At 41.2% G+C, this 16,109-nt stretch overlaps 1 protein-coding gene across 1 annotated transcript in view; it reads left to right on the forward strand.

Annotated features, from left to right (window-relative positions):
- The window catches only part of LOC138675711 (ovomucoid-like), a 55,859-nt gene extending 40,031 nt beyond the window's left edge, over positions 1-15,828 (forward strand). Inside the window, exons 10-12 of the mRNA XM_069764173.1 lie at positions 2,991-3,036; positions 6,449-6,558; positions 15,636-15,828. Coding sequence (XP_069620274.1) covers positions 2,991-3,036; positions 6,449-6,558; positions 15,636-15,681 — 202 coding nt within the window. The 3' untranslated portion in view covers positions 15,682-15,828. The remainder of the gene's footprint in view (positions 1-2,990; positions 3,037-6,448; positions 6,559-15,635) is intronic.
- Positions 15,829-16,109: the final 281 nt, after the last annotated feature.

A 16,109-nucleotide genomic window follows, 5' to 3' on the forward strand; every position in this document is an offset into this window, starting at 1 on the left:
TAATGTCAGATGTCATCAAGCCCAGAGATTAGTAATTGAGAAGCGTCTATCAGACACCCGCTTTACTAGCCCTGTATTTTTTTTTTTTTAAAAAGGGCACACAAGAAAAAAAAATACTACACATTCCCTGGTTTACCCATTTATTATAAAAAAAATATTCCTAGCTGCTCTGACGTAATCCATTGTGGTTCCCATGATGCCAGTGATTCTCTCCTGCAACCTATGGAAAGTTGTTATCCACAGGTTTGGGTTCATTCATCCCTAGTCCTTACGCTCATTAAAGAAGATGGCTCTGATACATTTAAAGAAGTATTCTTATATTATTTTGCTTTATTGAATTAGATAGCAGAGAAATAAGCAATTTTTTGATTAGTGATAGCTTTTATCATACATAGTGTACAGCTGTTTTCCAAGGAAATCAGTCATCAGCTCTGAGGTAACTTCTAAGATACCAGTCAGTTTTTACCAGCCTGTTGATTTTTAAAGAATCGTCATATACTCACCTCTCTCCTCTTCCGGCTCCGATCCTGACTGAGTTGCCATAATCAGTACTGAATAATCACGGTCCCATGGGCCAGAACTCTTACAGATTTCAGACAAGGTTTTTTAACCCCTTTCCGTTATTGGATGAAATAATACGCCGATGTCGGACACCCTCCCTTTGATGTGGGCTCTGGCATTGAGCCCACATCTTTTCCGGCATCTTTTCGCAATCCTCCCAACAGCTGTTAACCCATTAAATGCCACTGTCAAACTCTGACAGTGGCATTTAATGCGCTCTTCCTGTAAGTGCGCCGGAAATCTCCCCCCACCGGCACCCATGTCACATGACCGCGGCTCGCCGATGCATTGGCCTGATAACCAGAGGTTTCTAGCAGACCTCTATGTTTGTCACTGCCGGATTGATATGAGCGCCGCCCGGTGGACGCGCTCCTAGCAAGTCAGCAATTCTGCTATATACAGGTGATCTATAGTTATGGTAGCTTCTAGTCTCCCATGGAGACTATTGATGCATGCTAAAAGTAAAAAAAAAATGTTTTTAAAAATATAAAAATATAAAAGTTCAAATCACTCCTCTATTGCCTCATTGAAAATAAAACAAAAAAAAATCAAACATACACATTTGGTATCGCTGCATTCAGAATCGCCCGATCTATCAATATAAAAAAAGAATTAACCCAATCATTAAACGGCATAATGATGAAAAAAGTAAAATCTCCAGAATTAAGTTTTTTTGGTAGCCGCAACATTGCATTTAAATGCAATAACGGGTGATCAAAAGATCGATTCTGCACCAAAATGGAATCTTTAAAAACGTCAGCTCGGTGCACAGAAAATAAACCCTCACCTAACCCGAGATCATGAAAAGCGGAGATGCTACGGGTATCGGAAAATGGCGCCTTTTTTTTAAACAAATTTTGAAATTTTTTTCACCACTTAGATAAAAAAGAACCTAGACATGTCTCGTAATGACTTGGAGAATCATAATGGCAGGTCAGTTTTGGCATTTAGTGAACATAGTAAAAAAGCAGAACAAAAAACAAATGTGGAATTGCACTTTTTTTTGCAACTTCACTGCACTTTGATTTTTTTTCCCCTGTTTTTCAGTACATGATACGTTAAAACCAATGGTGTCATTTAAAATTACCACTCTTCCTGCAAAAAATAAGCCCTCACATGGTCATATTGACAAAAAAATAAAAAAGTTATGGCTCTGGGAAGAAGGGAAACAAAAAACGAAACCACAAAGATGAAAATACCTCCGATCATGAAGAGGTTAATTACAATTTTCACTTTTTTGAGTCATGTGATTGTTCAAAGATCCAGTTTTCTCTATGTGTGTCTGAGTGTAGGCTCAGAATAAACCCTTGTAGACCATTCATTTGTTATAGCAGGATGGAGCTCCTGACCTGAACTGTGAGCTGCTCAAGTCAGGGCCTGCGTCAGCACCCGGCATACCCGGGCAAGTGCCGGGGCCCTGGCGAGACAGTGGGGCCCATTCAGGGCCGGCGCTAAGGGCAGGCAGATGCCTAGGGCCCTCGCTCCCCCAGGGGCCCTCCGCTAGCGGCACATCAGCAGCCGCTATGGGGCCTCTGTGAGGCAGGGGGGCCCGCCTGTTGCCTGCGCCAACTCCCCTGCCGCCGCATTGAACTATACCAGCGTCTGCCTGTAAAGTTCAAAGCAAATGATAAAGGAGAGAGCGTCACCTGACGCTCCCTCTCCTATCATTCCCCACTTTTTGTAACTATAAGTGAGTACTGGACTATGGGGCCATTCTTGGGGGAGGAGGCTGTGCTGTATACTACATGGGCTGCTATATGCTACATGGGCTGTGCTGTATACTACATGGCTGTGCTATATACTACGTGGGCCATGTTATATACTATGTGGCTGTGCTATATACTATATGGGCTGTTATATGCTACGTGGGCTGTGCTATATATTACATGGCTGTTCTATATACTACATGGGCCGCGTTATATACTACGTGGGCTGTGTTATATAATATGTGGCTGTACTATATACTATATGGGCTGTTATATGCTACGTGGGCTGTGTTATATACTACATGGCTGTGTTATATGGTACATGGCTGTGCTATATATAAAGTGGCTGTGTTATATACTACATGGCTGTGTTATATGAGATCATGAATCGTGGTATGTGTTAAAGGGGGGCCACTTAGACTCTTTCACCTGGGGCCCTCAAAAACCTGGAGCCAGCAAGTGACAACTTGAGAATACCTATTTAACAGACTTTGACCATGTATGAGCAGCTTATGATCAGTATGTTCTGTTACTAGAGGTAAACAATGAATCGTCCAATCACTGACTGCAAAGTCTTCAAAATAGTTGCAAGCCATATTCATATTAGTAACGTATACAGTGTCCAAATAATTAGTATACCACTCAGATTAACCACGGCAGCATTTTACACTAAATTAAATATTAACACCATTTTTAACACCATTTTCCTGTTTTTATTTGCAGTAAAACTGGTCTACGTCTTGCATCCGAAGGAGAATGCCAACCAAAGGTTTATAAATTATTATATTTTCTATTATTATTTTTTATCGTATATAGGATGCGTTAGGAAAACTTTTTATTTTCAGAATTTTTTTTTCTTTCCATGGTATAGGGGGAAACTTGCTGTAGGTCAGATTACTGAGACCCCTAGCAGTCTCAGTGCTCTGCAGCTCTGGCTCAAATGGATCAGAGGAATATCTCCTTAGCCTCTGAGCCATTCATTGTAAATGGACTTGCTGTAAATATGCACAGTACAGTTCTTGTGGAGCTCCCGCCAATAAACATTCAGGTTTTGCTACAATTTTTGGCTATCACTATCTGATCATATAGTATATCATGCCGTTCCTTGTGCATATTTGGACATTTCATTCGCTTTACAGGCACTAAATTACAGAGCTTGTGACGTAAATAATCCAAAATGATCTGCTATAATGCTGTCACATGTTTCCTGTTATTCCTGCAGTTATGCAATTCAATTCAATTTAATGCAATTAATGTATCTTAGGGCTTGCACACATGTCCGAATATATTGGACAAATGCTATCTGTGGTTTTCACGGATAGCACTTACCATATTTTTTGGACTATAAGACGCACACCGGACCACAAGACGCACCTAGGTTTTAGAGGAGTAAATTAGGGAAAAAAATTGAAGCAAAAAATGTGGTCAATTCTGTACTTAATATCCCCTATCCTGGCACATGGCACCCTCATCCTTACCCTGGTATGCATGGATCCCTTAACCCTATCCTGGCAGGAATGATCGCCCTCATCCCTATACTAGCATGCATGGCCCCATCCCTATCCTGGTATGCAGGGCCCCCATCTCATCGTAGTATACATGGTCCCATCCTCATCCTGGTATGCAGGGCCCCATCCTTATTCTGGTATGATTTCCCCCAAAAACCGTTCCTGGCATGCATGGCCCCATCCTTATAATTGGCCCCCACTCTCATCTCCATCCTGGTATACATGGCCCCATCAGAAAACATTTAAAAACAAACCATTACACTTACCATCCTCTGCTCCCTCGCAGCATCCTGCTCCAGTGCTAGCACCTGCTTTATGCTTGTAAGCAGCGTATGGCAGGGATGTAATGCGCTGCTCAAAAGCAGAGCACAGCTGCCGGAATACTCGCTGGGACTGTGCGCACGGGCAGTGAGTATTCATTGCTCTTCAGTAGTGCGCAGTGTCAGCCGCCAGCTTCCTGCTGCTACCGGCGGTCACATGTGCCGCTACTTAAGAAAAATTAATCATGAATATTTAGTATTTTATATTTCTGACTTTTGTATGTCTATTTTTATTCTTTTAATTATTTTGTTATACAATAAAGAATATAATTCTTATTGATTTTGAGCATTGTACATTTCTATATGGGTATTCTTGTCATTATAGACAATTACATCTAAGGGTACATTCACATTTGCGTCTTTGGACGCAGCGTCATCGACGGATACCGACGCATGCGTCATGCGCCCCTATCTTTAACATGGGGGGCGCATGGACATTCGCCGGTATGCGTTGTCATGCGTTTTACGACGCATGCGTCATTTTGACGCACCAGACAGGGCGCGGAGAACGCTACAGGTAGCCTTTTTCATGCGTCACATTTCCAATGAAAAACGCATGCAACGCACTTGCGTCGTAAATGCGTCAAAACACATTAGTGGCTATGTAAAACGCATAGGGCGCAGGTGCCTGTGTTGACCCGCGTTGGGCGACGCATGCGCCTTTTGAGTATAATGCAAGTGATGGGGGTTTTTTAAACCGTTTTTGATCTTCAATTCTATAGGACAACGCATGCGTCAATAAACGCTGTGTTGTGTATGCGTTTGACATGCGTTTTGCCTTTTGTCGACGACCCTGCGCCCAAAGACACAAATGTGAACATACCCTAACAGGTTAAACTGTTGCATTTGTTGCATAGTATCTCTAAGATGTCAGTAGTATAACACAGCTAATACCTGCGCTGTAGTGGGCAGGCTCAGCTCCTGAGCTCGCTCCCTACAATTAGTGAACAGATTACTATGAGATATTATCAAAGATATTAAATATGTATTCCCATTCCTTTTATAAAATTACTAGATGGCAGCCCGATTCTAAAGAATCGGGAGTCTAGAATCCATATATACTTGAAATTCAGCAGGAGCTTGAAGAGCAACGTCACTGGGCCCGCCTCCACGCAGTAGAAACTTGCTGTGAGGTAAAAATTCAAAAATCACACCAAAATGGCGGGCGGAGTGTGTCACAGTACGGCACGTTTCTGATTGGTCGCTCGCAGCAGGCGGCAACCAATCAGACACTGGACACTGTTGACGTCACTTATCTCCGGACATTAGCTCCGGACATTAGCAGGAAGTAGTATTCTAGGCAATTATATATTAGATACAAAAATGATATGATATGCCAATCCCAGGGTACCTTGATTTAGGACACTTTACCTATCTTGATAGTGTAGAGGCTGCAGCATTGGTGTATTGCTGCTTCCTCTTCACTGTTCAAGGGAATGTTGTGCGTTGAAATTCTCTCCTCATCACCTGCCAGTTCCACTGTGCAGGGAAAGGCAACGTATCTCTTCTACATATACAATTTTAGTATATATAAAAGCATATTTCCCAAGTTTTTTTTTGTAGAATGGTGGTAAACCAAGACATACTACATGTTGGAAAAATACAGTTGACCCAAAAACATAAAAAAAACTCCACAAAAATCTTTTTGTGATACTCTGATATGTTACTAAAGACATTACTGTAACACACAAGAAAAGGTTAGTGTCAATTCAGTCAAATTGAAGTTTTTCCACTATATTTGCAGTGGTAAAAGAGGTTGTCCGGTCTAAAGAGAAAAGTCTGCAGTCACTATGTGTAACTGCAGACTTTTGAGTTCCCCAAATACACGCACTGCGCTCTGCGAGGATTTGCCGGTTTCTGAGCTGGGAACGGCGGTGATGTATTTGATATGCATATTCCTGGGCAGAAGCAGTCTAGTGGTCACAATCTCACTCAATAGAAGTATATTGGGTGAGGCCGCGCCCACTAGATGGTCATGCCCTTTAGATGGCAGTGCCCACTGAATGGCCTTTCCCACTTGTATTGAGCAAGGCTGCTCTCACTAGACTGCTCCTGCCCGGGAGTATGCATGTCGCATACATCACCACCACACCCGGCTCAGAAACCGACACATCCTCGCAGCGCACACTGTGTGCACTGGGGGGGATTCAAAAGTCTGCAGTCACACAGTGACTGTAGACTTTTCATTTTAGACCAAACAACCTCTTTAAGCAGTTGCTTAAGTTAAGTTGCAAGAAAAATTACATAAATTTAAATAAATAACTTATTGTCTATGAGGAGTTTTAAGCTAAATAATTTTATATGCATACATGATGGCTATAAAAAAGAAATTCGGTATTTTTCGTCATTGCAGGATGAATGTGAGGGATTCGGAAATGTTTGTGCTTTAATTTATCAACCAGTCTGTGGATCTGATGGTGTTACCTATGACAGCAAATGCAATTTATGCGGTTCTAAGAAAAAGTAAGTATTGCTCAGATGTAAAGCAATGATAAAAATGTTTGAATAGGATATATCATTTGAAAAACATCATGTAAACCACGATTTTATCATAAATGTTTATTTTTTTAGAAATTGAAGGCTATTTTTTTATGTGACTATAAGTGTCATAAAATGCTTACGTTCCCAAAATTGACATTAGTGAAGTCACAATAAGCTATATATCCCATTTTCTGGGACTTTCTGGTCTGCCTTGCTATATAGATGGGCACATCAGCAGAAAACAGAGGATTTGAACAACAATCAGTCGTACACTGCACAAATCTGGCCTTCATGGAAAAGTGGCAAGAGGAAAGCCATTTCTCAAAGATATCCATAAAAAGTGTCATTTAAAGTTTGCAACAAGCCTCCTGGGAGACACACCAAACATGGGGAAGAAGGTGCTCTGGTCAGATGGAACCAAAATCGAACTTTTTGGCAACAATGCCAAACGATATGTTTGGCATAAAGGCAACACAGCTCATCACCCTGAACACACCATCCCCACTGTCAAACATTGTGGTGGCAGCATCATGGTTTGGGCCTGCTTTGCTTCAGCAGGGACAGGGAAGATGGTTAAAATTGATGGGAAGATGGATGGAGCCAAATACAGGACCATTCTTGAAGAAAACCTATTGGAGTCTGCAAAAGGCCTGAGACAGGGAATGGAGATTTGTCTTCCAACAAGACAATGATCCCAAACATAAAGCAAAATCTACAATGGAATGGTTCACAAATAATCATATCAAGGTATTAGAATGGCCAAGTCAAAGTCCAGACCTCAATTCAATTGAGAATCTGTGGAAAGAGCTGAAAACTGCTGTTCACAAATGATCTCCATCAAACCTCACTAAACTTGAGCTGTTTGCCAAGGAAGAATGGGCAAGAATTTCAGTCTCTCGATGTACAAAATTGATAGAGACATACCCCAAGCGACTTGCAGCTGTAATCACAGCAAAAGGTGACGCAACAAAGTATTAAAGGGACACTGTCACCTGAATTTGGAGGGAACAATCTTTAGCCATGGAGGCGGGGTTTTTGGGTTTTTGATTCACCCTTTCCTTACCCGCTGGCTGCATGCTGGCTGCAATATTGGATTGAAGTTCATTCTCTGTCCTCTGTAGTACATGCCTGCACAAGGCAATCTTGCTTTGCACAGGCGTGTACTACGGAGGACAGAGAATGAACTTCAATCCAATATTGCAGCCAGCATGCAGCCAGCGGGTAAGGAAAGCGTGAATCAAAAACCCAAAAACCCCGCCTCCATGGCTGAAGATTGTTCCCTCCAAATTCAGGTGACAGTGTCCCTTTAAGTTAACCTCTTTCTGACCTCGGACGGGATATTACGTCCGAATCCCGTCCGATGCCGGCTCCCCTGCTTTGATGCAGGGCTCCGCAGTGAGCCCGCATCAAAGCCGGGACATGTCAGCTGTTTTGAACAGCTGACATGTGCCCGTAATAGGCGCGGGCAGAATCGCGATCTGCCCGCACCTATTAACTAGTTAAATGCCGCTGTCAAACACAGACAGCGGCATTTAACTACTGCTTCCGGCCGGGCTGCCGGAAATGACGTCATCGCCGACCCCCGTCACATGATCGGGGGTCGGCGATGCGTCTCCATTGTAACCATAGAGGTCCTTGAGACCTCTATGGTTACTGATCGCTGGTGGCTGTGAGCGCCACCCTGTGGTCGGCGCTCACAGCACACCTGCATTTCTGCTACATAGCAGCGATCAGCAGATCGCTGCTATGTAGCAGAGGCGATCGAGTTGTGCCTGCTTCTAGTCTCCCATGGAGGCTATTGAAGCATGGCAAAATTTAAAAAAGAAAGTTGAAAAAAATGTTAAAAAAATAAAAAAAATATAAAAGTTTAAATCACCCCCCTTTCGCAAAGTAAATCGATAAAAAAATATAAAATCTACGCATATTTGGTATCGCCGCGCTCAGAATCGCCCGATCTATCAACTATAAAAAAGCATTAACCTGATCGCTAAACAGCGTACCGGGAAAAAAATTAGAAACGCCAGAATTACGTTTTTTTGGTCGCCGCGACATTGCATTAAAATGCAATAACGGGCGATCAAAAGAACGTATCTGCACCGAAATGCTATCATTAAAAACGTCATCTCGGCACGCAAAAAATAAGCCCTCAACCGACCCCAGATCATGAAAAATGAAGACGCTACGGGTATCGGAATATGGCGCTTTTTTTTTTTTTTTTAAGCAAAGTTTGGAATTTTTTTTCACCACTTAGGTAAAAAATAACCTAGTCATGTTTGGTGTCTATGAACTCGTACTGACCTGGAGAATCATAATGTCAGGTCAGTTTTAGCATTTAGTGAACCTAGCAAAAAAGCCAAACAAAAAACAAGTGTGGGACTGCACTTTTTTTGCAATTTCACCGCACTTGGAATTTTTTTCCCGTTTTCTAGTACACGACATGCTAAAACCAATGATGTCGTTCAAAAGTACAACTCGTCCCGCAAAAAATAAGCCCTCACATGGCCAAATTGACGGAAAAATAAAAAAGTTATGGCTCTGGGAAGGAGGGGAGCGAAAAACGAACACGGAAAAACGAAAAATCCCAAGGTCATGAAGGGGTTAAAGGGGCCAAATAATATTGCACACCCAATTTTCCATTTTTGAATTTCCACAAAAATTTAAAATAAATTTCATTCAACTTCACAATTGTGTTCCACTTGCTGTTGATTCTTCACCAAAAATTTACATTTGATATCTTTGTTTGAAGCATGATATGTGGGAAAAGGTTGAAAAGTTCCAGGGGGCCGAATATTTTCGCAAGGCACTGTATGTGACCACCTCTTCTGTCAATGCAAGTTGGGCTCCAGTCCAAATGAGGGATTGATTAATAAATTCTGCCAATAGGTGCTGTTATAGATATAATTGTAAAAATCCATCAAGTTACCATAATGAATACTGAAGCAAGTCTAGAACTCTATTAAACTCTACATGACCTCCAATTAAACCTACAAATGTGGTGAGCTCACAATCCCCCCACTCTCTAAACCTACAAACAGGAGTACCACAGCCCAAATAAAATAGGATTCTTAATTATTACAAATTGATAAAAATATTTTCGATAAAAATAAAGATAAAAAGGGACATACACAGAGACTTGAACCCGCACTGAGTAATAAGTATATGATAAATACAGAGTGAAAATTCATGTGCAAAAATTGGAGGGGTCTATATACAATTGTCTACGTATACATAAAAGCACTTATGTTTGAGAGAGCACCTGAGCAAGGGGCTGTAAGGTAGTCTGGAAACATAAGTGAGTACTCTATCAAATATAAATATTAATGGAGCATATTCCCATCATATTTTACCTTATTTCAATGATGATATATAGTAGTATGATATACTCCGGTGCACACTCTCACATAAAAATGCAGATTTATAGAAGATTTATCCAGTGTAGTATTTAAGTATAAATAACGATATATCATGACAATAGTACCTATCACTATTAATGAGGAAAACAAAACTCCTTCAAAGAAAGCAACTATGAGGGGTGTTCATTATAGATTTCCCCTGAACCACTCCCTGTGGAGTGAGAGCAATGAAACATGACACAGTTATTAGTCCTTCTCTACATAGGTGCCACCTAGGGACACACACTTCTCCCATCTCTTTAAGCAACTGTGAACACCTCGCTTGTAGAAGTCGACAGGTTGCTCCAAAAGACACGTTGTGACTTCGTAAATCAGAGTCTCATCATCTGGAAAATGCTTACCCTTCAAAAATAACTTAATTGTTGGAAAGAGGTGGATGTCTGATGGTGCGAGTTCGGGTGAATAAGGGGGATGTGGTAGAATTTCAAAGCTACAGGAGCATGCTTCCATTTGGGCAACATGTGAGTTGTGAACTGGTGCATTGTCTTGCAGAAGGCAGACATCTTTGGTGAGCATGCCACGTCTCTTGGTTTTGATGGCCTCCCGCAATTTCCGCAGCAGTGAAGCATAGTATGCCCTAGTGACCATTGTACCCTTTTGCTACTCCGTGCTAGTCCCAAAATGAACATGACCTTACCTGCCGAGGGTTGGGCACGTGCCTTCTTTGAAGGCAGTGAGTCGTGATTCTTCCATTGCATCAACTGGACTTTAGTCTCAAGATCATAGTGATGGACCCAGGTTTCATCCTGTGCAATCAGTCTGTTGAAAAAATCCTCCTGGTTTCTATGGCACATCATGAATAGAACCTGAGAGCATTCAACTCGTTCCTGCTTCTGGAAAGGTGTGAGTAGCTGGGGAAGAAAAACAAAGAAAACTAATCTATCCAATAAACTTTATTAAACAAAATAAGGATAAAAGACTGACACAACACCCAGACCCCTCTAAATGGGGGTGGGTCAATTAAAAAACCTGGCCCAAAAAGATTATAAAGGGCAAAGGGTGGGAGGGACAACGGGGCCGATAGCAAAAACCCTACACGTCCCTACAAATATTCCCTGCCTGTCTGCGGAGGTTGGCACCCTCTTGGACGCAATATGGCGCCCCCGCTCACCGTCGACTCACCCTTAAGGCCCTATAAGTCCCTCTACATGTATAAAGATACTATACCACAAACAACACCCAATACATGGCCTAACCAAACTCGGGACCAAAAAAAGAGAAAAAACACCAGGTAGTGATTCACCAGTAAAGACAAACGGTCTGACCGTACCAATCCCTAATGCTAAAGTATAACGCCTGAAACTAAGGCTAATACACCCTAAGGAGTCCCTAACCGAGTCTCCCTACCTGTCAGCGGAGGTTGGCACCCTCTTGAACGCAAATGGCGCCCCCGCTCCTCGGCGGCTGCCCCTATTAACCCTGGCTGAATCCCTAAAAGAAGATATATCGGGATACTAAATACGGGTGGTGCCTTAGGGGCTATACTAGTGACCCAGATAAATAGGTCCCTATAGCTCGGTCAGACCCTAAAGATAAAGCAAATAGCAACAATACTTAAACCAATGCTTGCACGGCAATAGGAAAGATGTATATAACAGCTTAACGACTATATTATATATTATGATCACAGTTGGTAAAGTACTCGTATGCAAATACAATGGTTGCGGGGAAAAAAAACAAAAAAAAAAAACACACAACTGGTGAAAAACATATAAACTTAAAAGGCCTGAAACACTTATCTGTGTTCAGGTCTCGCCTCTATGCGTTTCCCCCCCATGATGTGGTTCCTCAGGAGGCATATGGGAAAAAGAGATACTGTGTGAATAGATCACATCAGAGATACATGTTGTGCCTGGTTGCAGGTCAAGGAAACACTGACTAAAACGCCATTAAATAGTCTCCTCCCCCCCTCCCCAATAGGGACAAAGGGTTAAGGGGCTAATTACCACCTGTGTTCGCCGCTTAAAAAAAAAAAAAAAGCGGCGAACACAGGTGGTAATTTTTTTTTTTTTTTTTTTCCCCCGCAACCATTGTATTTGCATACGAGTACTTTACCAACTGTGATCATAATATAGTTGTATTCGTTAAGCTGTTATATACATCTTTCCTATTGCCGTGCAAGCATTGGTTTAAGTATTGTTGCTATTTGCTTTATCTTTAGGGTCTGACCGAGCTATAGGGACCTATTTATCTGGGTCACTAGTATAGCCCCTAAGGCACCACCCGTATTTAGTATCCCGATATATCTTCTTTTAGGGATTCAGCCAGGGTTAATAGGGGCAGCCGCCGAGGAGCGGGGGCGCCATTTGCGTTCAAGAGGGTGCCAACCTCCGCTGACAGGTAGGGAGACTCGGTTAGGGACTCCTTAGGGTGTATTAGCCTTAGTTTCAGGCGTTATACTTTAGCATTAGGGATTGGTACGGTCAGACCGTTTGTCTTTACTGGTGAATCACTACCTGGTGTTTTTTCTCTTTTTTTGGTCCCGAGTTTGGTTAGGCCATGTATTGGGTGTTGTTTGTGGTATAGTATCTTTATACATGTAGAGGGACTTATAGGGCCTTAAGGGTGAGTCGACGGTGAGCGGGGGCGCCATATTGCGTCCAAGAGGGTGCCAACCTCCGCAGACAGGCAGGGAATATTTGTAGGGACGTGTAGGGTTTTTGCTATCGGCCCCGTTGTCCCTCCCACCCTTTGCCCTTTATAATCTTTTTGGGCCAGGTTTTTTAATTGACCCACCCCCATTTAGAGGGGTCTGGGTGTTGTGTCAGTCTTTTATCCTTATTTTGTTTAATAAAGTTTATTGGATAGATTAGTTTTCTTTGTTTTTCTTCCCCAGCTACTCACACCTTTCCAGAAGCAGTATTTCTTGGTTTAATACTAATTTGGATTATCAGATATTATACTTTCTACGAGTAGCTGGGGAAGCCAGCGAGCAGATATCTTATGCATGTGAAGATGGTCTTCGATGATTTTTTCATGGAACCCGCACTCATTTTGATATTTTGGGCTAGGTGGTAAATGGTTACTCAACGATTTTCCAAACTGGCGACCTCCACTTGTTGGATGGTGTGTTCATCTAAAGCAGAGTGGGGTTGCCGTGGAAATGGAGCGGTTTCCACCGAAGTCCGACCACATTTGAATTAACGATGCCAGTTCTTGGCTACATCATATGATGGGGAATCATCACCATAAATCTTTCATCTCATCGAATGTCTCCTTTGGTGTGTGGTCTTTCAAGTAAACTGGGTCCATTATCAAACCTGACACCACTTCAGCACCTGTAAAATCAAGACCTTTTTCTGTTCTGAGTTGCAAATTGGCACGTACACTATAGAGACTTATATCATTACACGTGTGCAGTTTCAGTGTCCTGTCATAAATAGAAGTGGGGACATTTTTTATGAACGCCCTCGTATGTAGATAACAACATCAAGTGAATTTCACAACTGGACTGGATAAATCAAATAGACTGAGCACTGTGCACACACTCTTAAACATAATAACCTTTATGGGAGCCACCCTTGATGCGTGCTTTTCATGCAGTTTCTTCTGAGGTCTTCAACATGACCTCTAGATGAACCTGGTGCAAGGGGATTCCTCTTGATGTGAACATGTAATTAAAGCAGATGTGAGTCCCATCCCCAACTTGCCTAAGAAGGCGGAAGGTGACAGATTTATGGCCCTTGACTGCATGTGTCACAGAACTGGCAGGAAAACTACATTCAGCTGGTTTGTTCCCAATACAAATTATGAATATTTTTTCTATCAACACTGTAGACATGGCAGTTATTAAAGTCGAGACAAAGTGTCCTGTAATGCATTGCCTTATGTCACTTGGTGCTTGAGACAGCCCCTTTCAAGTTAATAACTGAAGATAGATGATGCTATCCATGCCATGTTTTCTCTCTATAGAAAGGTAAAATCATGATAGGAAGCATGACAGTAATATCTCCCGCCTGTGACCCCCAGAGGCAAAGGTATCATGGATTTTCAGAATCCCATAATTTTCTAAAGGCTAAGCTACATCTCATAATTTTCTGATGACTAGCCCTGTTATAAGTCACCGGAGGGAAGGTATGTGGGCGTAACTTGTGTTAATAAAAGCAAATGCCAAATTATAGTCTTTGTCAGTTCTGGAAGATACAGTTTACTGTAGTTCTGTCTGTTGCCTCTCACATATGAAGAGCTCCCCTTCATAAAAGCCAGAACCGTCCCTGAGATACAGGCTTAGTACATTTCCTCTGTTAATCATTTTTATTTTATGTAATTGTTTATACTGCATTGTTTTGTCCATTTTGCAATATCTTCTGTATATTTTTTATAAACACTGCCTACTTTTTGGATTAAATATATAAACTTTAATAGCTTCATTCCTCTTGCTCTATAAACCGCACTCCTGAAGCCATATGCTAACGGGTGTTCAATCAACCTGTATAAACAATTGGTGGTGGCAGCCAGTTTCTTTTGTTCTTGTGGAGTTTGATCATAACTGTAATGGAGTATAGATATATATTCCATGCATTGGAATCTGAGGTGTATGTACTATACACTCACTATGAGTACCCCAATAACTGGCCTATTGGGGAAAACAGCTACAACCTCGTCCATCACTCGTCGGTCAATTGCGCATGTCGTGATGATTGGTACCAGAGTTGGTACCTGGTAGACATTTATGACATATTCTGCGTATGTTTCTTAGCTGTCGGTCACAAGAAATCCCCCTTAAGAGAGTGCCTAATTTACTCCATTTTAGTTAAGTTAACGCATCCCCAACATGGTGATTTTCCATTTTTGTGGTTTGGTTTCTACATCTCCTTCCAAGACTCATGACATTTTCATTTTTTTTTCAGTCGATGGAGCAGAATAGTGGCTTATTTTTTGTGTAGTGAGCTGATGTTTTTATTGATACCATTTTTAAGTAGATACTTTTTGATCACTTTTTATTGCATTTTTTTTGCAATCTAGTGGCTGCTACAACACTACAATTTTAGTGTTTTTATTTTTTCCCTCTTTACAACATTTATCTATCAGGTTAATTATTTTAAATCTTTATAGAACAGACTTTTACAGATGTGAAGATACCAAATATGTGTGTTTTTTTTATTTATTTTTATTTGGAGAAAAGAGGTGGAATTTTAACTTTTTATACACATGTTTTTTCATATTTTTAAAAAGTTTCTTTTATTTTTACTAGTTTTTGTATTCCCCTTATGGAACTTGAACCTGCGATTGTCCTATTGATTGCAGTATATAAAGAAAAACTGTAATTAGTAAGAATCAACGTCTTCTCTATGAAAAATAGCCTCAAGATTTTTTGTAGCGGCATTTAAGTGGAGATGAGTCCTACCCACAACTGTTAGAGGCAGATGCTGGCTGAAAAACACAGCCATCTACCGGGAATGGGGCAGGCTCAGGTACTGCAGGGATCTGAAACTTGATGTCCAGTTCATCCATTGTCTGTAAGGGGTTAAATATATTTAAAGGCTATGAATACCTTGTACTACTTAATATATAGGAGTTACTGCCAAGTTTGTGTAGCTCCTTACATACATGTCATATATTCTGTCGAAAAATATCGTCAATAGAAATGCCAAAGTGTATTCAAAAATATGATGCTGAAACTTTCCTTTTATTTTAATTTTACAGGAATGCTGAGCTGAAGATGATTTTTGAAGGAGAATGTCCAAAATAGAGTTGTTAAACCATGCATTATATTTACATTTCTTGTCATGTGAACACAAAACCGCAGTAAATGGAAAAGCATCACATGGTGTTTTGTATATGCTACATTTTACCAGTTACAATTCTCTCAAATAAAAAGAACACTTAAATATCAAAAGTGGCTTTTATTTGATAATACTAGGACTAAGATGGTGTCTTAAAATCAGTGTGATTGAGTATGTTTTCTGCTTAAAGGGGTATTCCCATCTCCAAGATCCTATCCCAATAGGTATTATGTGTAATAAAAATATTAGCAAATACCTCCAATTATAAATGTAGTGTAGTTTTTCTAATTCGCTATGACTCTTTCCTCATATTCACGCATTGCAGGACCTTAGGTATCCATGGTTACGACCATTAATATAATGAGAGATATCTGGTTGCTAGTGGTCGTAACCA

The sequence above is a fragment of the Ranitomeya imitator genome, chromosome 4 (assembly GCF_032444005.1).
Source record: "Ranitomeya imitator isolate aRanImi1 chromosome 4, aRanImi1.pri, whole genome shotgun sequence".
NCBI lineage: Eukaryota > Metazoa > Chordata > Amphibia > Anura > Dendrobatidae > Ranitomeya > Ranitomeya imitator.